At 34.7% G+C, this 24,508-nt stretch overlaps 1 protein-coding gene across 4 annotated transcripts in view; it reads left to right on the top strand.

Moving 5' to 3' along the window:
• The window catches only part of EPHA6 (EPH receptor A6), a 745,715-nt gene that overhangs the window by 207,409 nt on the left and 513,798 nt on the right, over positions 1 to 24,508 (top strand). For all 4 annotated transcript variants that reach the window (XM_031958889.1, XM_031958890.1, XM_031958891.1 and 1 more), the window contains exon 4: positions 12,921 to 13,076. In XM_031958889.1, coding sequence (XP_031814749.1) covers positions 12,921 to 13,076 — 156 coding nt within the window. The remainder of the gene's footprint in view (positions 1 to 12,920; positions 13,077 to 24,508) is intronic.

Raw genomic sequence — 24,508 nt, 5'->3', positions numbered from 1 at the left:
AGCTCTTGCTGCTGCTGCCCTCAGCCTTTGCCCGATCTAAAACCGTCCCGCCCTCGAGCAAAAACAGACCTTTCCTGGTGAATCTCAAGGATGTCTTCTCTTGGTAACTGTTTGTGGGTTTTTTTTTCAGCCAGGCATTAATTCAGAGGCTTGTAATGAGATGGATTCTGAGAGAAATTTGCGGAGCTTACACAGCTATGTGCCTCCTCACCGGCATCTTGGCCAGAAGTCCAGTTTCCTTCTTTTTATCTCCCCTTTTCCTTTTTCCTTCTACTATCCCCTTGACATTTGTACTTCACTTTTTTATGTTATATCAGTAAAATCAAATTATACGGGTACTTTTTGTGTATATCCATAACAGAAATACAATACTCAAGAGTTCTTTTTATCTTTTTCTGCTTCTCTTGAATCCTATAGTTGGAGGTCAATTTTTTTGTTCAGATCTGGTTTTTTTCTTAGAAACAAATGGAATTCCTCTGTTTCATTAAATGTCCATCTTCTTCCCTGGAAGAAAATGCTCAGCTTAGTTGGGTAGTTTATTCTTGGCTGCATTCCAAGTTCTTTTGCCTTTCCAGTTTCTATCCACTACAAAAAGGGCTGCCATAAACATTTTTGCACATACAGATCCTTTTCCCTTTTTTTAGATCTCTTTGAAATTTAAGCCTAGTAATAACACTGCCGGATCAAAGTTTGATAACTTTTTGAGCATAGTTCTAAATTGCTCTCCAGAATGTTTGTATGCATTCACAATTCCACCAATGTCCCAGTTTTCCCACATCCCCTCCAACATTCATCATTATCTTTTCCTGTCATCTAGTCAATCTGACGGGTTTGTAGTAGTATCTCAGAGTTGTCTTAATTTGCATTTCTCTGATCAATAATGATTTGGAGCATCTTTTCATATGATAGGAATAGTTTCAATTTCTTCATCTGAAAAATATCTGTTCATATCCTTTGACCATTTATCAATTGGAGAATTGATTTCTTATAAATTAGAATCAATTCCCTATATATTTTGGAAATGAGACCTTTATTAGAACCTTTGAGTGGAAAAATGCTTTTCCAGTTTATTACTTTCTTTCTGATCTTGTCTGCATTAATTTTGTTTTAACTTGATATAATCAAAATTTACTATTTTGTGATTAATAATGATCTCTAGTTCTTTGTACAAATTTCTTCCTTCTCCACAGGTCTGAGAGGTAAACTATTCTATGTTCTTCTAATTTATTTTTAATCTCATTCTTTATGCCTTGATTATGAATGAAGTTTGGCCTTATTTTGGTGTATGCTATTAAGTGTGGGTCAATGCCTACTTTCTGCCATAATAATTTTCAATTTTCCCAGCAGTTTTTGTCAAGCAGTAAATTCCTATCCCAAAATCTGTGGTCATTGGGTTTGTCAAACACTACATTGTTATAATTATTAATTATTTTGTCCTGTGACCCTTAGCCAATGCCCAAATGGCTTTGGTGACTGTTGCTTTATAATATAGTTTTAGATCTGGTACAAATGTTTATGGGAGAGTTTGTCCCATTCACATTTACAGTTAGTGTAAATTAGTACACTAATTTACTAGAATTAGTTATTACTAATTCTATATTTCCTGCTATCTTATTGTCCCCAGATTATACTTTTCTCTTTCCCCCTTAAACCCCTCCTCAGTATTAAACTTGTGAGCACCACTTGACACACAGCTCTTCCTCTTTAAAATCTCTCTCTACTTAGAGTCCCTCCCCCTTTCCTATACCTTTCCCTTACTATTTGTGTATTCCTTTCTATTTCTAGTCTACTCCTTTCCTTTTCCCTTTTCTTCTCCCACTTTTCAATGAGGTGCAAGAAGTTTCTCTGCAAACCAAATATGTCTAATATTTTATCTTTGAGCCAAATATGATGAGAGTAAGATTCCTGCAATGTTCCCTCCCCTCCCTTAATTCCCTCAAACATGATAGGTTTCCTTTGCCTCTTCATGAGATGTAATTTCCCTCTTTTTACCTCCACTTTTCCCTTTTTCTGGAACAATCTCTTTTCTAATTCTAGTTCCTTTTTTATATTATAACAGTAAAATCATAACATAAATACAGTTCTCAAGGGTTCTTTTTACCTTTTTATGCTTCTCTTGAGTTCAATAGTTGGAGGTCAATTTTTTATTTAGCTCTGTTTTTTTTTTATTTGAAATAAATGGAATTCACCTATTTCATTGAATTTCCATCTTCCCTCCTGGAAGAAAATACTCAGTTTAGCTGGCTAGTTTATTCTTGGTGGCAGTAAAAGTTTTTTTGCCTTTTAGAATATCCTATTTCAGGTCCTTTGATCCGATAATGTGGAGGCTGCTAGATCCTGAGCGATCCTTATTGTGGCTCCTCAGTATTTGAATTATGTTTTTCTGGCTGCTTATAATATTTTTTCTTAGTCTGATAGTTCTGAAATTTAACCAAAATATTCCTTGGAGTTTTTATTTTGGGGTCTTTCAGAAGGTGTTTGATGAATTCTTTAACTCCTGATTCTATAACATCTTGGCAGTTCTCTTATTATTTCCTGAAAAATAGTGTCTACGCTCTGTTTTTCTTTCTTTTTTTTAATAGCCTTTTATTTACAGGTTATATGCATGGGTAACTTTACAGCATTAACAATTGCCAAACCTCTTGTTCCAATTTTTCACCTCTTACCCCTCCAACCCCTCCCAATGGCGGATGACAAGTAGATTTAGTATATTAAAATATAAATTAAAAACACATCCTGCTAAAGGGTACAAAACAAGTAATATCAATAAAACATATATACCAAGTTATGCCCAACTTCCTAAAGGAGAATTAAGAGGTTAAGAAAAATAGATAACAAAACTGTAATAGTGGAGATCTCAACCTTGCACTCTCAAATTAGACAAATCAAATCACAAAACAAATAAGAAAAAATTAAAAAGGGTAAACAGAATAAAAAAATTAGGTATTTGATCTCTAGAAAAATTGAATGGAGATAGAAAGGAATATACTTTCTTCTCACAGTTCATGGAACCTATTCAAAAATTGACCATATTTAGGACAAAAGACCTCAAAAATCAAATAAAAAAGCAGAAATAAAACTTTCTTTTCAGATCATGATGCAATAAAAACTACATTCAACAAAAGTTAAGGGTAAATAGACCAAAGGTAATTGGAAATAAACAATCTCATCTTAAAGAATGATTGGGTGAAGCAGCAAATTATAGATACAATTAATAATTTCCTCAAGATAATGAAAATGATGAGATATCATCCAAAAATTTGTGAGATGCAGCCAGAACGGTAATAAAGAGAATTTTATATCCTTAGACACTTAATAAAACAGAAAGAAAAGATTAATAAATTGGCTTCCTAAAAAAACTAAAAAAGACCAAATTTAAAACCCCAATCAAATACTAAATTTGAAATTCTAAAATTAAAGGAAAATTAATAATATTGAAAAAAAAAACATTAACAATTAACAAGACTAAGAGTTGGTTCTATGAAAAAAGCGTATAAAATTATAAGCCTTTGGTAAATCTGATTAGAAAAAGAAGGGAGGAAAATGAAATTATGTCTTAAAAATGAAAAGGAGAACGTTCCACCAATGAAGAGGAAATTAGAGAAATAATAAGAGTTATTTTCTCAACTTTATGCCTTTTGATAACCTAAGTAAATGGATAGTACCTCCAAAATATAGACTTAGACTAACAGAGGAGGAAGTTTGCTTGAATATCCCATTTCAGAAAAAGAAATAGAACAGGCAATTAAACAACTCCCTAAGAAAAAAATCCCAGGACCAGATGGATTTACATGTAATTCTAAAACATTTAAGAACAATTCACCCCAATGCTATATAAATTACTGGATAAAAATAGGGAATGAAGAGTCCTACGAAATTCCTTTTATACCTGAACTGGTACTGATACCCTAAACCAGGTAGGGAAAACAGAGAAAATTATAGAAACCTCCCTAATGAATATCATGGTAAAATCTTAAATAAGATATTAGCAGAAAGACACAGAAAATCATCCCAGGATAATACACTTGATCAGGTAGGATTTATACCAGGAATGCGGGCTGGTTCAGTAAGGAAAACTATCAATATAATTGGTAAATAAAAATTAACAAAAAACAATATGATCATCTCAAAATAGGAAAACTTTGACAAAAATCAACATCCATTCCTATTAAAAAACACTTGAGGTATAGGAATAAATGGACTTTTCCTTAAAAATAATCAGCAGCATCTATTTAAAACCATCATAACATCATATTAATGGAACAAACTGCAACCATTCACAATAAGATCTGAGTAAACAAGGTTCGCACTATCTTTATTACTATTTAATATTGTATTAGAAATTAGCTTTGGAATAAAAGGAAAAGATTAAAAAATAAGAATAGGCAATAAAACCAAATTATCACTCTTTTTGATGAATGATGTATATAAAAACCCCAAATTCTACTAAAATTATTAAAAAATCCACAACTTTAAAAAGTTATTTATAAAAAAAACCCCATAAGTCATCACATTCTTATATATCATAACAAAATCCAACAGTCAGGTTACAAAAGAAATTCCATTTAATGTAACTATTGATAGTATAAAATATTTAAAATCTCCCAAGGGAAAATCAGAACCTTTTACAAAAACAGACCACTTTTTACACAAATTAATCATCTAACCAATTGGATAAAATTTAAATCTCTTGGATGGGGCAAATATAAAAAAGAAACAATATTACCTAAACTAATCTATTTATTTGTTTAGAATTAGACTCCTAAAAACTATTTAATGTCCTAGAAAAATAACAACAAAATTCATATGGAAAAAAAAGGTCAAAATTTCAATGGAATTAATGAAAAAAAAAATCAAATAAAATGCACTGTACCAGATCTAAAATTATATTTGAGGCAAATTAAAAAACCATTTGGTAAAGGAATAATTATTGATTATGGAATATTAGGTTCAAGGACAAAACAGTCAACAACTATAGCAACCTATCTTTACAACCCAAAATCCCACTTTTGGGAAAAACTTACTATTTGATAAAAATTCGGGAATATTGAAACAATATGAAAACTAGGCATTGATCCACTTAACACCATACTCAAGATAAAGGTCAAAATGGGTTCTATAGGCATAAGAATGAAATTTTAATAAATTAGGAACACAGGATAGTTTTACCTCTCAGACCTGTGGAAGGGAAAATTTATGACCAAAAAGAACTAGAATCTTACGTCACAAAATAGAAAATTTCGACTATACCAAACTGAAAGTTTTTGTACAAAAAAAACAATCAGACAAGATTAGAAGGAAGAATAAACTGGAAAATATTTTTACAGTCAAAGGTTCTGATAAAGGCCTCATTTCCAAAATATATGAAATTCTCTAATTTATAAAAAAATCAAAATTCTCAACTGAAAAATGGTCAAAGGATATGAACAGACAATTCTCAGATGAAAAATAAAATTTCTAGTCAATGAAAAGATGCTCCAAGTCAATTAATCAGAGAAATGCAAATTAAGACAACTCTAAGATATCACTAACACCTGTAGATTTAAGATGGGAAAAATAATATGATTGTTGGAGGGATGTAGGAAAACTGGGACATTGATGCATTTTTGGTGGGTTGTAACGAATCCAACTATTCTGGAAATGTTTGGAAGTATGCTCACAAAGTTATCAAACTGTGCATACCCTTTGATCCAGCAGTGTTACTACTGGGCTTATATCCCAAAGAGATCATAAAGAAGGGAAAGGGACCTGTATGTGCACCAGTGGTTGTGGCAGCCCTCTTTGGTGCTAGAAACTAAACTTGGTGCCCATCATTGGAGAATATGAATAAATTGAGGTATAGGAATATTATGGAATATTATTTTTCTGTAAGAAATGACCAACAGGATGATTTCAGAAAGGTCTGGAGAGACTTACACGAACTGATGCTGAGTGAAATGATCAGGCCCAGGAGATCATTATATACTTCAACTACAATACTATATGATGACCAGTTCTGATGGACCTGGCCATCCTCAGTAATGAGATCAACCAAATCATTTTCAATGGAGCAGTAATGAACTGAATCAGCTACGCCCAGAGAAAGAACTCTGGGAGATGACTAAAAACCATTACTTTGAATTCCCAATCCCTATATTTATGCCCACCTGCATTTTTTATTTCCTTCACAAGCTAATTGTACAATATTTCAGAGTCTGATTCTTTTTGTACAGCAAAATAACGGTTTGATCATGTATACTTATTATGTATCTAATTTATATTTTAATATATTTAACATCTACAGGTCATCCTGCTGTCTGGGGAAGGAGGTGGGCGGTAAGAGGTGAAAAATTGGAACAAGAGGTTTGGCAATTGTTATTGCTGTAAAGTTACCCATACATATAACCTGTAAATAAAGGGCTATTAAATAAAAAAAAAAGAAAAATAAAAGAATCATACCATCATAAACAATGTTGGGAGAGTCCTAAGAAATAATCATTTAGCACAATCTTTCCTTTAAAGATAAGGAAACAGACTCAGAGGATTCAAAATATTCAAAGTGTTTGATAATAACAATAATAATAATTGTAACCTTTGTTATTATTTTTATTATTAAATTTATCAACGTACTTTGCAAAAGGTCACAAAAGTACCCAGAAACAGATCCAGATTACTTTGAACGTTTTGGAATCCTTACAAAGTGTTAAGTCATTAGAATTGATAGAGACAATAATTATCTAATTTAGCATGGTTCAGTATGATTGAGGAGATGTTATGGGCCAGAACTTGAAACAAGGTACTAAGTAGAACTGATAGAAACAATGCTTATGTTCACATCTTTAGAGAGCTCATATAAGAAAGAATCTCTTGGGGCCAGAGAGCACTCTGGGACAGACACAGGAGCACTCTGGGAAATTGAGAGCTAGAAGCTCTCTGTCAGAGGCAAGACAGATTCATTCCAACTTTCACCTTGGTGCTGGCTGGAGACATTCGGAGTTGAGCTCGAGGAGTCAGATTCATTCCATCTTCCATCTTTGTGCTGGCAGGAGGCTGAAGGGAGCAGAGGCAAAGGACTAGCCACAAGAGCTCTTGGAACCAAGGAGAGAGAATGCCTCCAGAAAACTAGCTGAGCCCCAAGTGAATGAGATAAGATTTTGGAAGAGCCAATAAATGACTGTACTTTTAATCCCTGGCTGCATTTGGAGTGATTATTGATCTGAACTGATACTAGGGCTACCTCCCCAAGAAACCTGCTCCCAGAGAGAACCATTATATTTTAAAGAAGAAAAACACCACAGAACCCATTGCATTTTTATTTATTTATTTATTTATTATAACTTTTTATTGAGAGAACCCATGCCTGGGTAATTTTTTTTATAATATTATCCCTTGCACTCAATTCTGTTCCAACTTTTTTCCTCCCTCCCTTCACCCCCTCCCCCAGATGGCAAACAGTCCTATACATGTTGAATATGTCACCATATATCCTAGATACAATATATGTGTGCAGAACTGAACAGTTCTCTTGTTGCACAGGAAGAATTGAATTCAGAAAGTAAAAAATACCCTGGAAAGAAAAACAAAAATGAAAACAGTTTACATTCATTTCCAAGTATTTTTTCTTTGGGTGTAGCTGCTTCTGTCCATCCTTGATCAATTGAAACTGAGTTAGATCTCTTTGTCGAAGAAATCCACCTCCATCAGAATACATCCTTATACAGTATCGTTTTTGAGGTATATAAGGATCTCCTGGTTCTGCTCATTTCACTTAGCATCAGTTCATGTAAGTCTCGCCAAGCCTCTCTTTATTCATCCTGCTGGTCATTTCTTAAAGAACAATAATATTCTATAACATTCATATACCATAATTTACTCAACCATTCTCCAATTGATAACCCATTGTATTTTAAATCAAATGCTTTTATCAATTTTTATCATACTAAAGTATAAAGGCCCTTTCTAAAAAGTAGTTGACTTTAAAGTTGACTTAGTTCATAGGTTATTAGTCTCATAAGATTGTGGCCTTAGACTAAAAATGACTTGAGAGGTCATGTAGTCTAATTCCTTCATTTTCAGTTGAGCAAAGTAAGGTCCAGATAGAACAAGTAGAATTGCCCAATTTTACACAGGTAGTAAGTAGGTGAGCAAAAATTAAAAAAAAAACATACAAGATTCACTTATGAAAATATACTAATTGCATTAGTATCCATAATCTAAATAATTACTGAAGTTTACCACAGTAACTTTCGTGTTGTTCACTTAATCCTAAAATATAAATACTCTTAAACATCAATGCAAAAATTGTAGAGTGTAACAGGATGCCACAATGGTCACCATCTTATTTTAACCACTGTATGGCACTGCTAATTACCAAACCGATCCTATTAAATAAGAAGTCTTAGAAACTATGTAAATCCTCTGTTCAACTTGCTGGTCATAGTGCTTTACTTTATCCAATAAGAGTGGTAAGAAAGTGTCATGTTTCCAATGGTTCTCAAAGAATCAAAAATTCTCTATCCCACATCTCTTCCTTTCTGTATTTCTCAGAATGGTTCTACCAGCTGTCATTCTAAGTACTGTGATATGTTCAGTAAATTTCCCCTAGGATAAGGTATTGTCTCCTCAGGCATGAAATCTTTTTCACACACTGTCTTCAACATACTTTTCCAGAATTATCACACATTATTCTCCTTTAAATACTTAGCAGTCCAGCCCAACTGGTTCTCTTGTTTCCCCCCCCCCAATTTTACATGTCATTTTGTGTCTTCATACTTCTGTATAACCTTCTCATTTCTACTGTCTCAGGATATTTGAATACCTGAAAACTAAAGAGCTGAGCTCAACTATTCTCTCTTGTATGAGACTTTTCTCAACCTCAGTCACTTACTGATGCTTACAGCTGAAATTATTTTGTGTTTACTTTGTGTGTATGTGGGTATAAGAGTGTGTTTATGTATATATGTGTGTGTGTTTATAGATAGAGAGACGATAGATAGCTAGAAAAATAGATGATAGCTAAATTGATGGATGGATAGATAGAATAATAGAGTAAGAGGTGATAGATAAAAGATAAATAGATGGATGGATGGAAAGATAGATAAATAGGGGGATAGATAGATAGACAGTTGATACATAGTACACATTTGTGGGATGTTCATTTCCCTTGATAGACATTCCTTTCTTTCAGTACTATTTTATATTTTCTTATTTTAAAGCCCAGAACAATTTTTGAACCTTATTTAGGTACTTAAATGATGTTCTTTACTTTATTATTTATTAAAAATTCTCCATCTAATCATCCATCTATTTGCACTCTACTGAAAGGAAGACTCTGAAGATCACTTGGCAGGATAAGATTCCAGATATTGAGGTCCTTTCTTGCACTAAATTGCCAACCATTCCAACTCTACTACAGAGAGTACTGCTCCACTGGGATGGCCACATTGTTTTAATACCAAATTTACACTTGCCAAAAAGATTATTTTATTGGAGAAATCACACAGGGCAAGTGCTCAAAAGGTAGAAAGCAAGAGCAATACAAAGACAATCTCAATGTTTCTCTTAAATATTTTAAAATTGATTGTATGACATGGGAGACACTGGCACAGGACTACGTAGAATAACATTCCCTCATCACAGAACATGCTGTGCTCTATAAGTAAAGATGAGTTAAATTAGACCAGAGGAAACATGAAATACACAAAATTAGAAAAGCTACTCCAAATATTTAAATGGACATTTGTGTCTGACCTGTGGCAGAGCATTCTAAGCTCATATTGATCTGATCAGCCACAGTCAGACACTGTAACATGATTCTAACAAAATGATGTCTTTTTGATTATTATCAAAAACAAAGGACAACCAACCACCTGAAAGGAGATTAAGTTCACAGAAAGGTAACAAAGAGATGGCATATTCATAGGAAATATTTTCCCTTTATAAGATCACTAGTGTCAAAGGGATTCAGAATTCAAAAATTAGTGAAGAGAAATAACAGGGGAGAAAAATCCTACTATCTCAGCTTGGAAGGAAATAGAATAACAACTCTTACTGAGATTGAAGATTAAAGGCATGTCTACTTTCCTTTCTCTTCTAAAAGGGTAATATATAATTATAGTAATAATGTACATTTACATAGTGCTTCAAGTCTTTTAAACATTTTTTCATATTACCCCATTTGATCCTTACAATCCTGCCAAGATAAATACTATTATTATGCTAACTTTAAAGATGGGGAAAATCAAGGAAGGAAGATAAAGTGACTGTGAAAGAGTCACATAATCAGTCCAAATAATGATAGTCTAATAAAAATAGCAGTGGCAGCTTGGTAGGACAATGGATAAAGTATCAGGCCTGGAGTCAGGAAGATCTGGATTCAAATTTGGCCTCAGACATTTACTAGCTGTGTGATCCTGGACAAGTCATTTAACTCTATCTCAGTTTCCTCATCTAAAAAGTAGAGAAGGAGATGGTAAATCACTCCAAGATCTTTGTCAAAAAAAATCCCAAATGGAGTCATGGAGAGTTGCACAGGACTTAAAAGCAATAATAGCAGCTTTATAAAAAAGTAAAATAGTGGCAAAATAATTAAAGATCAAAGAGATGCCCATCAATTGGAGAATGGCAGAAAACATTGGGGAATATATATAATATTATATATAGTTTGGAATACTATTGCACTATAAGAAATAAGAAACATTTTAAAGAAAAACCTGGAAAGACTTAAAAGAATTCATACAAAGTGAAGTGAGCAGAACCAGAAGAACATTGTACACAGAACCATCAATATTGTATAATGATCAACTTGGAATGATTTGCTTATTCTGATCAATATGATAATTCCAGACAATTTCAAAGATCCATGATGAAAAATGTTTTCCATCGAGAAAGAGAGAGAGAGAGAGAGAGAGAGAGAGAGAGAGAGAGAGAGAGAGAGAACACTGATGAATTCTGAATGGGAATTAAAATATGCTATTTTAAAATTTTATTTCATTGTGTTTTCTTTTACAAATAGTTAACATTTTGCATTATTTTACATTGATAATCAATAACAAATTGTCTTCTCAAGGAGTAAGAAAAGAGAATTTGGCATTTTTAAAAATTGTTCAAACATTTTTTACATATAATTTGGAATGTTTAATGAAATAAATAAAAATATTTTTAAAATATTCTAATAAGAAGGAAACATTTATTAATGTAAACCTATGTGGCTGGCACTCTTAAGTGCTAAGGATATACATATCAGTAAGGAAGTCAATGCCTGTCTTCAAGGAATAATCCATTTGAGGAGGGAGGAAAGAGAGGAAGCATTGTGGAGAAGTTAAAGAAGTGTATGCCAAGCAGAAAATAAATTTATTTCTGAGACAGAATTCAAACTCAGATCTTACTGACTGAAAGTCCCCATTTTATCCTCCAGACAACAAAAATATTACTCTTCTGAGATTAAGTAGCCAGTGACTCTAAGAAGCAGTTATCTGGCTGGGAGAGTCATTAAACTTAGTCATCTACCTAAACATAGGTGACCTTCGGCACTGTTGCAAATATCTGTATGTCTGAAAAAAATATGAAAATAAACATTGTTTTGCTGTATGCAATTAGAGATATAATAGCATAATCTTTATGTGGAGTAATCATGGCTGAGGCATGTGCATAATGGCCCAGAGACAGAAACAGATGTTTTATAAAAATGAACAAACAGATTTCAATTACATTTCTTGAACAAATATACCAAGTGTCCTTGAGGTATAGTTTCAAATAAATTACAGAAAGCTGTATGTGCTTTTATAGACTTCATCTTTATTTACCTGGGAAATAAAATCCTCAGGAAAAACAAATGCTGGAAACTTTGAAATGCTCTGAAAAAACTATTTTTGTTATGTTATCTTGAAGTGAGAAAGACCTATATTTAACAAGTTTAATACCTCAAACACTTAGTTAAATTGTGTGACTATGTATAGGCACTTGATCTCTCTGATATTTACTTTTCTCTATCTGTAAAAATGGGAAAGAGAGAGAACAGAGGAAATGAACATTTATATAGCACCTATTATGTGCTAGGCAGTATATTAAGCATATATTATCTCTTTTTAAGTAACTCCTATTATTATCTCTATTTTGCAGTTAAAGAATTTGAAGGAAACAGAGTTTAAAGGACTTTCCCAGGTTCACACAGTAAATGTCTGAGTTAAAATCTGAACTCCTATTTTCCTGGGTCCATGCCCAGAGCTCTATCCACTGCTCAATCAGCTTTCTGACTTAATAGGATGACAGACAGTAATATTGTGAGAGTCACATAAAATAAAAAAAAATTTCTTTCAGCGAAGTAGATAGAATACTGAACTTGGAGTCTGAAAAACTCATCTTTATAGGTTCAAATCCAACCTCAGACACAGTAGCTGTATGATGCTGGGAAAGTTATTTTAGTTGCCTCATCTGTAAAATGAACTGGAGAAGGAAACAACAAACCATTCCAGTATCTTTGCCAAGAAAACCCTAAATTGGGTTCTGAAGAATTGGACATGGTTGAAAAATGATTGAGCAACAAAATATGTTAAATGCTTTATAAACCATGAAGCATTATTAAAATTCTGTTGTCATTATTACTTTATATGAAAAAAATGATAAATATTTGTTCAGCATTCATTTCCTTACTAACAGTATGTGATTAGAAACCTAACATCACATTTTGGTCATTTACTTTAACTGATTAGCAAGAGCAGCTTCTATTATATAATCAATAACTATGTTATCTCTATGATGAAGATAATTCTATGGATAATTTTGTCATGTTGATCTGGAAAGAATCAGGAAATCCAGAAGGAAAGTAACATTAGAAATATATTAAACATGTTTCACTTATAAAATAATATATGCATACTAATAACTGAATAAAACATTTTCCCGTTTTTTTTTGTTTTGTTTTTGTTTTTGTTTTTTTACAGCATGCAGACCAGGATTCTATAAAGCATTTGCTGGGAATATAAAGTGCTCTAAGTGCCCTCCACATAGTTTAACCTATATGGAAGCAACATCTATCTGCCAGTGTGAAAAAGGTTATTTCCGAGCTGAAAAAGATCCATCTTCTATGGCATGTACCAGTAAGTCTGATTATTTAGTGTTTGGAATTCTTTTGCCCATTTTGCTTCTTTATTTTATTTTTTAAAATTTAAGATTCTATTTGTCTTTGCCAATAATCAAGGGAAAAGTTGGGTTTTTTAACTTATAAGTTATGTTATAAGATTTTCATTTTGTCCTTCAATAAGTATATTTGCTCTTCTGTGTTCAAAACTTAGGCTTAAGTGTAGGGACTTGAAAACCCATTTGCCTCTTAACTGAAAAGTTGAGTGGCTTGCAAAGACACAACATAATTTAAACAGTAAAACTGCTCTACAGATATTGGTACATTTGGCTCAGCTCTTCATCATTCTAAGTCACAACAATTTAGTCCCATGCCTGATCTGATCTGGTTGCTGTCCTTCATGCTCACCACTATGTCAAGGTCAAATAAGGATGGTCTGCAGCTGATCAGACCAAGAATAGCTGAGAAGGCTTTACAGCAGGTAGGACACAAAAAGTCCCATAGATTTTGTTGGGGGGGGGGGCAGAAGGAAGAAGGAAGGTGGGGGAAGTGTGATTGAAGCATCAAGGTAAGGATCAGTTTAAAAATCTTGGATTTTACTATCTATGGATATTAGCATTCCTTTGACATTTATCTTTAAATAAAATTGCTTACATTTTTATATTTATTTCACTCCTCACCTTCCCTAAATTATTAGACCATGTGTCCTATGCCAATAGTTGATTTACCTCGAAAAGTCTTGTCATTAGATCAGCAATATATTTGTAAAATATTTATACTATACTATTAATAACCAGACTTAATAAATGGATTGGCCTATTTATACAAGTTTGAAATTATGTCTCTAGTTGTTTACAAAAATGTGGCTAACCATAAAGGGTTTATAGTGAATTATTTTCTTAGGCTAAGTATTGGTGTCAATAGAGATGTGGAAAATCTTAAGTATTCTTAGGAAGACAAAAATTGGATAAAAAATATTCTGTTCCATGTGTATTTTGTAAATACTAATAGTAATGTCCTACTTTTTTTAACTTAAAAATAACAATTTAGAAATTCTTCAGCAACATAGAAACATATCTGTATAAATTTAAGTAATTGTCTTATTATAGATAGAGATTAAGAATAGTTTCAATATAAATACAAAAAGACTAGATGCCTTTATTGATTTACTCAGAAAATTATACCTTGAAGAATTGTTTTATTTAATTGCATATTTTATGTTGGGGAAGGGAATGTAAATGTTGAAATAGGCATGGGGAAATTCTGTGCATAATTTCTAATTTAACTGTGATTAAATATTAGTTTTGGAGCAGTTTTTATAATGCTTATTCTAGGAGGTCTTCCATCTGCTATCATCCTGAACACAACTGTTGAGTTTGGGAAGGGGACCCCAAAAATTTGTTGTCTCAAGGTGTCTCAAAAGAATTTGCAGTCTTGAACCTATTTCCTAATATCAAGGGGCAAAGTTTTATTGTAACTGTAATGCCAATTGCAGTGGGCTAAATTCCAAAAGAAATCAGCTTTAGTGCTAAGAGGGAGAGGATATCTTTATTCAGCTGTCTATCATTGCCATGCTAACACTATAGCTCAGAGGTAGGGCCAGGGAGTAGTCTCTGGAATTTGGTTCTCACTGACCAATAATGACTTTTGTCTCAAGAAATTGTTCTGTGGGACAATCCTAGGGCCAAAAACTATCTGACAGTCAGCTATGAATTGAGGAATGGTCTCTACAGAATCAGACAGATTGTTGTTCTTAGATTGGGTATGGGAAGTCCCTGAGACAGACTCCAAAGCCAGAAGATTTAGGATTACTGATGTATTGTAAGAATAGAAGCACCTCCCCACCCCTCCTAAAATCAGAATATCTCAAAATCATTGCTTTTTCCCTTAGAAGCTATATTACATCATAACCAGAATTGGAAAAGTGGACCTCAACAAATATTATTTTCACTCTTTTGTGATTGTGGTGGAGTGATTAAGGCCCCAGCAAAAAGAAACCAGGTCTCTGGCAGATAGGGCCTTAGGGAGAGGCAATTGAATTGAGAAGGCTTTTGTGGAATTTAAGTGGATGTTCCTGAGATAAACTGGAAGGAGCATTGACAGGGTTATCTTGTCTTTAAGTTGGCCCCTTTCTTGCCCTTAAGTGGACCTGTGTTGCAATGGAGCCTTGTTAAATTTCTTGCATGACAAGTTCTGTATCCATCTGACATTTAGATGTCAAATCCCTCTCCCCAGATTATTTTTTTCTTGTAAAAGAATTTACTTGTACCCTGCTTCTTTGTTACCTACCTTTTGGAACTTAATCGATTTGTTAAATGACAAAATAGTATTTTTTTTATACTTTTTTATTTACAAGATATATGCATAGGTAATTTTTCAGCACTGACCCTTGCAAAACTTTCTGTTCCAACTTCACCCCTCCCCTCCATGGAAGGTAGACCAATACAACATATATTGTTGTACCAATATATGTTGTATATATTAAAGTATATGTTAAATACAATATATGTATACGTATTTATACAGTGATTTTGCTACACAAGAAAAAAATAGGACTTAGAAATAAGGTAAAAATAACCTGAGAAGGAAATCAAAACAGACAAAAATCTGCAAGCAGACAAGAACAGAGGGAGTGAAAATGCTATGTTGTGGTTCACACTCATTTCCCATAGTTCTTTCACTGGGTGTACCTAGTTCTCTTCATTATTGAACAAATGGAACTGATTTAGTTCATCTCATTGTTGAAGAGAGCCATGTCCATCAGAACTGATCATCATATAGTATTGTTGTTGAAGTATATAATGATCTCCTGGTACTGCTTATTTCACTCAGCATTAGTTCATGTAAGTCTCTTCAGGCCTTTCTGAAATCATCCTGCTGGTCATTTCTTACAGAACAATAATATTCCATAAAATTCATATAACACAATTTACCCAACCATTCACCAATTAATGGTCATCCATTCATTTTCCAATTTCTAGCCACTACAAAAAAGAGCTGCCACAAACATTTTGGCACATGCAGGTCCCTTTCCCTTCTTTAGTATTTCTTTGGGATATAAACCCAGTAGTAGCACTGTTGGATCAAAGGCTTTGCACAGTTTGAGAACTTTTTGGCCATAATTCCAGATTGCTCTCCAGAATTCATTCAAATTCAACTGTGAATGTGGATTCATTCATTGACAACTCCACCAACAATGCATCAATGTCCCAGTTTTCCCGCATCCCTGCCAACATTTATCATTATTGTTTCCTGTCATATTAGCCAATCTGACAGGTGTATAATGATATCTTAGAATTGTCTTAATTTGCATTTCTCTGATCAATAGTGATTTGGAACACTCTTTCACATGACTAGAAATAGTTTCAATTTCATCATCTGAAAATTGTTCATATCCTTTGACCTTTTACCTGTGAAGACCAAGTTAGCACCCTGGATGCTTTAGAATCAACCAAAGTCAGGATAAGCAAAATCCTTGGTCTTTATTCTTGGTCTTTAGGGGTAGAAGTGAAGGGAATGGACGCAAGCTCTCCATGACCTCTCTTCTCCTTGTCTACTGCCCAAGTGACTAACCCCTTAATCCCTCCTACAATTATCTGTAGAGACCAAAAGATGGAACCAGTACAGAATAGTGGGAAGGGCCATTTTCCAAGCATATGCTAAAAGAGTATTGTCTAATAAATAATTAGCCTTAAGTGCTCGGTTGTCTGATTCCAGTGCATCTACTCAGAGTTTCAGCCCTTTACATCTCCTGCTTTCTTTTGTTTTAGAACACAGGTGGCCACACCATTCCTGACTTCTCAGAGAGATGAGAGCCCCTAAAAGGAGGTGATCACGCCCTCCCTGACTTCTCAGGAAAGGAGGTGAAAACACCAAAAAGGAGGTGATCATATCCCCCCCCCTTGACTTCTCAGGAAGGGGAGGTGGTGAAAGCACTAAAAAAGAGATGATCATGCCCTCTCTGACTTCTCAGGAAGGAAGAGGAAAAACACCAAAGGGAAATGGGGAATCAAGCCAAATAGTGCTAGCAGGTTTCTGGGATGAAGGTCTGCACAAACCCATCAGCATGGGAGGTATTACACAAGCACATAGCAATAAAACACAGGCTAGTGCAGACTCAATGTGGTGTAACAAATATGAATTATGCATGCAAGTAGTGACATAACAAACACTATAAATCAACATGGTGTTGGAAAAGATTTCCAGAAGTCCTAGAAGGAGGATATTTAAACAACAATCACACATACACCTCCTTTAGCAGCCAAGAGATAATCCAAAACCAATCTATTGTCCAGTGCTTCACATGTCAAGAAATCTAATGATCCCTAGAAGTTTTTGAAGTCCTGCAATAGTCTATTTATGTGTTAGGGAATCCAATGATTCCTGCAGATTTTTAAGAGCAGCAGCAACATACATTTGACACATAGTAGGTCTGTTTTTCATTCCCTGTGGCAAAACTGTCCATTCATATCTTTTGTAAGGCTCAGCTAAGTTAATGTTGGGCACTGAAAAGGCAACTCTTTTTATATCCTCCTTATCTAGAGGAATAGAATAGAAACAATCTTTAATATCTATATATAATCCAAAGAGGCCATTCTCTAGGCAACTGAGTAGGAGATGGAAGTCCAGACTGAAGAGTTCCGCTAGTTTTCATCTGTTCATTCACCTTTCTTAAATCAGTCAAAATCCTCCATTTTCCAGATTTCTTTCTTACTACAAATACTGGGGAATCCAAGGACTTAGAGAGGGTTTTAAGTGTCCTTGTTCAAGTTGCTCCTATACTGTATCTAATAAGGCCTGAATTTTATCTTTGGCTATGGGCCACTGTTCTATCCGCACTAGTGTATCCATTTTCCATTGGAGAGGAACAGGTGAAAGTGTTGTCAGGCCTTCAACAGCAGCCCTGCCTAAAAAACTGAACTACTCATTTATAATCCTAATTGTTGTAAAATGTCTCTTCCCCACAGATTTATGGGGATTTTTTCAACTATAAAAGGAGTAAAAATTCCTGTTTCACCTTCAAATGTCCATCTCAAAGGGGTAACACTAACTTCAGCTGCTATTGATCCTCTTACACCAGACATGTAGGTGTCTGTCTTAATCTTTGGTCACTGACTGGGCCAGTTGGCACCTCTAATGACTGTATGATTTGCAGCAGTGAATACCATCCTTCTAATGGTATGCCATTTATATAGATAGTTGTGGTGATCTTTTTCCAAAACACAGCCATGTGATAAAAGAGTTCAGATCTTTTATTGTGTCCTTCAATATAGCCCAGAGTTAGCCCAGAGGCCTATCTCTCCGATTGGTTCTAAGAGCCTCCGCCCGAATGTCTCCAAATCCAAAGGTTTGTCCTTCAGACTCTAGCCAGCGCCAAGGTAGAAGATAGGATGAATCTCTCTTGCCTTGAAGATAGGGCTTGTGGGCTTTCTTGCAGAGTGCTCCTCTCCGACTCCTGGGAATGCTCCCAAGAAAAACTCTCTCTAGCTCTAAGAGGTTCCTGTGATCTCCCAAAGGTTAACTCCGCCTTCTGGAGGGAGAGGGATTCTGGGTTATCTCCCAGAGTGCTCTTTGGCCCTAAGGGAGGTGTGAATTCGGATATCTCATACTAAGCCTGAAATCTCCCAAATGTGTGAACTCCATTGAGTACTTAGATACTTATGAGCTCTCTAAAGGTGTGAACTCAAGCAGCGTTTCTATCAGTTGTACTTAGTACCTTGTTTCAAGTTCTGGCCCAAAATATCTCCTTCTAAGATCAAATCAATCATATTGAACCATGCTAAATTAGATAATTATTATTTCTATCAATTCTAATGGCTTACAATTTACGATTCCAACATATAGTGAGCATAGGTTGTGAGCTGTCACAGTTACTGTCCAGTATATTCCTGGATTTTGTTGCTTGGAATCAGAATCTGGGTGACTATCACCAGATTGCTTATTAGGAGTCTGTATCAGTAAACTTGATGCTACTACTTCTCCTGGTTGATAAGTCACACATTGTCTACCTGTATTAGTGACTGGGATATTACCTACACATTTGTCAGTTTTCCCACGTCAGTGTGTGAATGAACACTGTTTTGTAAGTACTCTTAGGAGGTGAAATGGTCTAGCCTACTGTGCCTGGAGGCAAGGGCTGGAGAGGAACAGATTTCACCTTTCTAGGGGGTATCTCAGTTGTCCCAGCTGCATACAACTTTATTCTCCCCAATTGTAATCCCTTTCTCCTATCAGGTTGCTTCCTGGCTGATTGGTCATGTCTGGCTATTGAACTTCTAAAGGTTCTCTGGGTGTAGCATCGACCTGTGATCAGGTATTTTTTTGCCTTGGGCCCTGGGGCTGGGCCCCTCATCCCATTTCCCTAAATACATCTACATTCTGATGCCCAATGGAACCCTCTGTTGCATTTTAGACATGGGGTTTTGGATCTTATTCTCCCAGACCTGTTTTTTCACTCTGTCTCTATGCCAACATTGAACTAGATAGATAGATAGATGTCCTACTTTACCAGATTGAAAGCATTGATGAGTCTCTCTGGAAGTCCCTTGCAAAAAGGGACCCTGTCTTCCCATGTTCGGATCTTGGGAGGTCTGCATCATAGCCTGGCTATAAAAGGTATTTGTGCCCACAGTGGGCACTTATGATCTCCTCTAAAGGATCATCCTAGTGTAGTCCCAGTATAATTCTTTTCCAAACCTCATTAGCATTTTCTTAATCAAGTTTCCTTATTATAATATCTGCGCTTCATTTTCATCAATAGTTCATATAACAGCTGTCCCACAAAATCAGCAAAGGGTTCATTTGGCCTTTGTGATATTTTCATGAAGGCCTCTCCTCTGTCCAGTTTACCTGGGATAACACCTCATGCTTTGATAGCAGCAGAAGCAATCCACTCATATACTCTATGGGGTAGTTAATCTGCGCTGACATGTCTGCATAAGAACCTACACTTGTTAGTTGGTCACAGGTGATTGGAGTGTTAGCTCCAGTTTCCCTGTTTCTTTGGGCTTGTATCCTACAGAGCTCATTGTATTCAGACTGCCACAAATTTTGTTCAGGTTCTAAGCATTTTCTTGCTATAGATTTCCAGTTACTAGGGGTTAAAATTTCATAAGCCAAATTCTGTAATAACATCTTAACATAAGATGATGTAGCCCCATAAAGAGTGCAAGGCTTTTTTTAGGACTTTGATGATTTGTAGATCAAAAGGAGTGTATCTTCTGCTTTCTTGACCTGAAGAGTCAAGCTATTCTATCACAGGATACATTTCTGTTCTCAAATCAGCTGTATTCTGCCCTTCCTCTTTGGCTTTAACTAGTGCCTTTTGTAATTGAGTTGTAGGAGGGGGTGATTGCAGGGGGGTGGGGGGGAGGTGCTGATGATATCACTGCCCCTCCCACTCGTCCTCTGCTGTTTCACCCATTCATTCTTTTTTTCTTTTTTTTTCTCTTTCTTTTTTTATTATAACTTTTCATTGACAATACATATGCATGGGTAATTTTTTACAACATTATCCTTTTGCACTCACTTCTGTTCTGATTTTTCCATTCCCTCCCTCTACCCCTTCTCCTAGATGACAACCAGTCTTATACATGTTAAATATGTTATAGTATAACCTAGATACAATATATGTGTGCAGAACTGAACAGTTCCCTTGTTGCACAGGGAGAATTGGATTCAGAAGGTAAAAATAACCCGGGAAGAAAAACAAAAATGCAAACAGTTTACAGTCATTTCCCAGGGTTCTTTCTTTGGGTGTAGCTGCTTCTGTCCATCATTGATCAATTGAAACTGAATTAGGTCTCTTTTTCAAAGAAATCCACTTCCATCAGAATACATCTTCATACAGTATAGTTGTTTAAGTATATAATGATCTCCTGGTTTTGTTCATTTCACTTATCATCAAGTGATGTAAGTCTCTCCAAGCCTCTCTGTATTCATCCTGCTGGTCATTTCTTACAGAACAAGAATATTCCATAACATTCATATAACACAATTTACCCAACCATCTCCAGTTGATGGGTATCCATTCATGTTCAAGTTTCTAGCCACTACAAAAATGACAATCACAAACATTTTGGCACATGCAGGTCCCTTTCCCTTCTTTATGATCTCTTTGGGATATAAGCCCAGTAGTAATACTGCTGGATCAAAGGATATGCGCAGTTTGATAACTTTCTGGGCATAATTCCAAATTGCTCCCCAGAATGGTTGGATTCATTCACAACTCCACCAACAATGAATCAATGTCCCAGTTTTCCCACATCCCCTCCAACATTCATCATTATTTTTTCCTGTCATCTTAGCCAATCTGACAGGTGTGTAGTGGTATCTCAGAGTTGTCCTAATTTGCATTTTTCTGATCAATAGTGATTTAGAACACTCTTTCATAAGAGTGGAAATGGTTTCAATTTCATCATCTGAAAATTGTCTGTTTATATCCTTTGGTTATTTATCAACTGGAGAATGGTTTGATTTCTTATCAATTAGAGTCAATTCGCTATATATTTTGGAAATGAGCCCTTTATCAGAACATTTGACTGTAAAAATGTTTTTCCCTGGTTATTGTTTGCCTTCTAATTAGTTTTGTTTGTACAAAAGCTTTTTAATTTGATATAATCAAAATTTTCTATTTTATGATCAATAATGATCTCTGTTCCTTCTTTGGTCACAAATTCCTTCCTCTTCCATAAGTCTGTGAGATAAACTATCCTATGTTCCTCTAATTTATTTGTGATCTCGTTCTTTATGCCTAAATCAGACCCAATTTACTCTTATTTTGGTGTATGGTGTTAAGTGTGGGTCCATGCCTGATTTCTGCCATATTAATTTTTAGTTTTTACAGCAGTTTTTGTCAAATAATGAATTCTTATCCCAAAAGTTCTCACCCATTCATACTTTAGGATGAGATTATTTAATTTCAAATTACTTTTTGGTCTATTTATCCCTAGCTTTTTGTTGAATGTAGTTTTTATTGCATCATGATCTAAGAATACATTTCCTATTTCTGTCTCTCAGCATTTAATTTTGAGGTCTTTATGATCAATTGGAGATATATATGGTCAATTTTTGTATAGGTTCCATGAACTGCTGAGAAGAAAGTGTACTCCTTTCTGTATCCATTCAATTTTCTCCAAAGATCTATCATACCTTTCTAATATTCTATTTACCTCTTTGACTTCTTTTTTATTTGTTTTCTGGTTTGATTTATCTAATTCTGTGAGTGCCAGGTTGAGATCTCCCACTATTACAGTTTTACTGTCTATATCTTCTTGCAACTCTCTTAACTTCTCCTTTAGGTATTTAGATGCTATACCATTTGGTGCATATATATTAAGTATTGATATTGCTTCATTGTCTATGCTACCCTTTAGCATGATATAGTTTCCTTCCTCATCTCTTTTAATTACATATTTCCCTACTTTAAATGTGTTTCCTGTAAAGATATTGTAGGATTCTAGCTTTTGATCCAGTCTGCTATCTGCCTCCGCTTTATGGGAGAGTTCATTCCATTCGCATTTACAGTTAAAACTACTATTTAAAGTAGGGAAATATGTACAGAGTAAAGGTAAAAGGCTGGAGCAGAATCTATTATGCTTCAGGTAAAGTCAAAAAGCAGGAGTAGCCATCCTTACCTCAGCTCAAGCAAAAGTAAAAATTGATGTAATTTTTTTCCTGCCATCTTATCTTCAGATTTTACTTTTCTTTTTCTTTCCCCGCTATCCCCATCCCCAGTATTGAACTTATGGGCACCACTTGCCTCATGCAGCTCTCCCTTTTTAGAATTCCTCCCACCCCCTTTGAGTGCCTCCCCCTTTCTTATACTTTACCCTTATTTTTTCTATATTCCCTTCTATTTAGCCTACCATTTTCCTTTTCCGTTTTCCTCTCCCACTTTTTAATGCAGTGAGAGAAGTTTCTCTGTAAATCAAATATGTCTAATATTTTTTTCTTTGAGACAAATCTGATGAGAGTAAGATCCACACAATATTCCTCTCCCTCCCTTAATTACCTTACATATGATATGTTTCTTTTGCCTCTTAGTGGGATGTAATTTCCCTCTTTTTATCTTCCCTTTTCCCTTTTTTTGATAAAATCCCCTTTCCACTTCTACTTCCCTTTTTATAATAGCAAAATCAAATTATACATACACTCTTTGTGTATGCCTATAACAGAAATATAGTCCGCAAGAGTTCTTTTTATCTTTTATGCTTCTCTTGAGTCCTATGGTTGGAGGTCAAATTTTTTGTTTAGTTCTGGCTTTTTCATTAGGAATAAATGGAATTCACCTGTTTCTTTGAATGTTCATCTTCTTTACTGGAAGAAAATGCTCAGTTTAGCTGGGTAGTTTATTCTTGGCTGCATTTCAAGTTTGTTTGCCTTTCAGAATATTGGATTCCAAGCCCTTTGATCCTTTAATGTGAAACTAGCTAGATCTTGAGTGACCCTTATTGTGGCTCCTTGGTATCTGAATTGCTTTTTCTAGCTACTTGTAATATTTTTCCTTATTCTGATAGATCTGAAACTTAGCCTCAATATTCCTTGGAGTTTTTATTTGGGGATCTATTTCAGAAGGTGTTCGAGTGCCTATTTTACATTCTGATTCTTTTACATCTGGGCAGTTCTCTTTGATGATTTCCTGTAAAATAGTGTCTAGGCTCTTTTTTCATCATAATTTTCAGGAAGTCCAATAATCCTCAAATTATCTCTCCTAGATCCATTTTCCAGGTCTGTTGGTTTTCCAAGTAGATATTTAACATTTTTTCCTATTTTTAATTTTTTTTTTGGTTTTGCTTAACTGATTCTTCATGTCTCAATGAATCATTCATTTCTATTTGTTTAGTTCTGATTTTTAATGAATTATTTTTTCATTAACTTTTAAAAATATTTTGTATGTGTCTAATTGAGTTTTTAAATGAGTTGTTTTGCTCTGTGGAATTTTTTTTTCCATTTCACTAATTTTTACTGAATTATTTTCTTTTTCCAATTCACAAATCCTACTTTCCTGGGAGTTCTTTATCTTTTTCAATTCACAAATTCTGTTTCCCTGGGAGTTCTTTACCTTTTCCAGTTCGCATTTCAGGAAGTTGTTTTCTTTTTCCACTTTTTCAAATCTTTCTTTTAATGAGTTATATGCTTTTTCCATACTCTCTTGCAGAGCTTCTCTTCCCTTTCCCCAATTTTCTTCTAGCTCTTTCTTAAGCTCTTTTATAATTTCTTCTTGGAGTGCCTTCTGTGATCGGGTCCAGGTTATATCCCCTTTGGGGTTTTATCTGGAGACTATCTATTACTGTCCTCAGGGTTGGAAATCTGCTCTCTTTCTGTATAGAAACTATCTATAGTTAAAGCTTGCTTTGTCTTTTTTACTCAATTTTTTTAAAGTCCTTGGGTCTGCCTTCAAGGCAAGGAGTTTCTCAACTTCCTCTTCAAAACAGGGATAGATGGACAGTA

The sequence above is a fragment of the Sarcophilus harrisii genome, chromosome 3 (assembly GCF_902635505.1).
Source record: "Sarcophilus harrisii chromosome 3, mSarHar1.11, whole genome shotgun sequence".
NCBI classification, from domain to species: domain Eukaryota; kingdom Metazoa; phylum Chordata; class Mammalia; order Dasyuromorphia; family Dasyuridae; genus Sarcophilus; species Sarcophilus harrisii.
This window is presented reverse-complemented; position numbering and strand designations above follow the sequence as displayed.